The following is a 1,715-nucleotide window of genomic DNA, read 5'->3' on the forward strand; positions in this document are numbered from 1 at the left end:
CTCCGGAGCAGTGACTGTGCTGCCATGCCACCCTCCCAAAACTCTCTAGCAGTGCCAGGAGTCCTTGCCATCTCACCAGATTCCTTTTGCACTGAAGAGAAATCCTGCTGCTTTTCTGGCAGCCTGAGCTCAGAGAAGGCGTTCCAGCGCTCCGAGAGCTTATCTTTTGCTTTGCAGCCAGCACTTTTCCAAATGATAGTGCAGGCCGCCCAGTGCAGGCTCTGTACCCATCCCGTCTTTTTTTTTTTTTTTTCCTTTCAATTCTACTGACTGACTAAGCAATGTCTCATTGTCCGAGGGAGGGAGAGAGAGAGAGAGAGAGAGAGGGGACACCATAAATAGGCCCGTCCTGCGCGCCTCGCTCTTTAATCACATCTTGTCTCTGATTTAATAGCATCCCGCGTAGCTCAGTGTTCGGGGACTGGCACCAGCCTCAATGCTCTTTTTGTCTGCCACTCAGATGCGAGAGTAAAAAGCCGGCGAAGTGTCACGCTGCTTCACTTTGTCTCCGTTTATGTGTTTTTTTTTTCCACTGAATTTCAGGAGGTGCTTTTAGCAGGGTGCCGGCCGTCTTTGCTAGTTGGCCCATTTTTTTTTTTTTTTTTTTTTTGGGATTTCGCTTCAACACGGGAGCTACTGAGCATCAGCCTCGCCGAGGGAGAGCATGGGTCCCGATGTGTGTGTCGAGCTGCTGGGACTCTTCTTGTGCATCGCCGCTGGCGTCTGTACCCTGACCACCACGCTGCTGCCCCAGTGGGTGTCTCTATCCACCGACCTGCTGCCCACAGAAAGCTACCAGACCGGACTGTGGGAGACCTGTGTGGCTCAGGACATGGGGGGCACCGAGTGCCGAGCCTACGACAGCCTGCTGGGACTCCCGCTGGACATCAAGCTCGCCCGCATTCTCATGTGCACGGCCGTGTCCATCAGCATCCTTAGTGTCCTGGTGGCCATACCCGGCTTGACCCTGGTCAAGTGCTGCAACAGCAGGAGAGGTCAGAGACTCAAGAAAGCCATGCGCATCTTCGGGGGCACCTTGTCCATTCTCTCGGGGCTCCTGTGCTTGGTGCCGGTGTCCTACACGGCTCACATCACCCTGTCCAAGTTCTGGGACGACACCCTGCCCGACATCATGCCCAGAGGGGAGTTTGGTGATGCCCTCTTCTGCGGCTGGGCGGCCAGCTTTCTGCACATTGTCGCCGGCACTCTTCTGGCCTCGTCTCATTTGTGCTACGAAGACGAGTTTGATGGCAAAACGTCCACCGCCGCGGAGATGCAAGCCTTGGACGACATGTCAAGAGGACGCAGGGAGTACGTGTGACGGGTGCAAGTGGGCGCCTTACACTTTCTTATCCGCTTTTGTTTTTGCCAACTGCACACAATCCTCATCAATCTGAGCCTTCTGTCTGCATGTGAGATACTCCTGGTGCCATGAGTGACCGAACGGACTGGCGTGTCCCCAGCCAAGCCTGCAGCATGGCACACCTCAGACGGGGTGACTGTCCCAGTGCTCCTCACTCCGTGGGGAGTATCGTGGCACCAGGGGCGGCACGGGACATGAGGCCGAGTGCAGGAGGGAATTCAGTTCAGCACTTTCACCCTTTTGGGGGTCTTACTTATCCAAAGATTTGAACATTAGTCACTTGAAGGACATTGGGGGGCTTACCTCTTACCTAAAACGACGAGGAATGTCAGAGGTTAAAAGCAGGCAGACG

The 1,715-nt window shown here is 54.9% G+C and overlaps 1 protein-coding gene across 1 annotated transcript in view; it reads left to right on the forward strand.

Moving 5' to 3' along the window:
- Positions 1 to 298: 298 nt before the first annotated feature.
- Positions 299 to 1,715, forward strand: part of LOC114641479 (putative claudin-24) — a 2,215-nt gene continuing 798 nt past the window's right edge. The window contains exon 1 of the mRNA XM_028790507.2: positions 299 to 1,715. This exon is cut by the window's right edge and continues 798 nt beyond it. Coding sequence (XP_028646340.1) covers positions 665 to 1,321 — 657 coding nt within the window. The 5' untranslated portion in view covers positions 299 to 664 and the 3' untranslated portion in view covers positions 1,322 to 1,715.

The sequence above is a fragment of the Erpetoichthys calabaricus genome, chromosome 4, assembly GCF_900747795.2.
Source record: "Erpetoichthys calabaricus chromosome 4, fErpCal1.3, whole genome shotgun sequence".
Classification (NCBI taxonomy): Eukaryota; Metazoa; Chordata; class Cladistia; order Polypteriformes; family Polypteridae; genus Erpetoichthys; species Erpetoichthys calabaricus.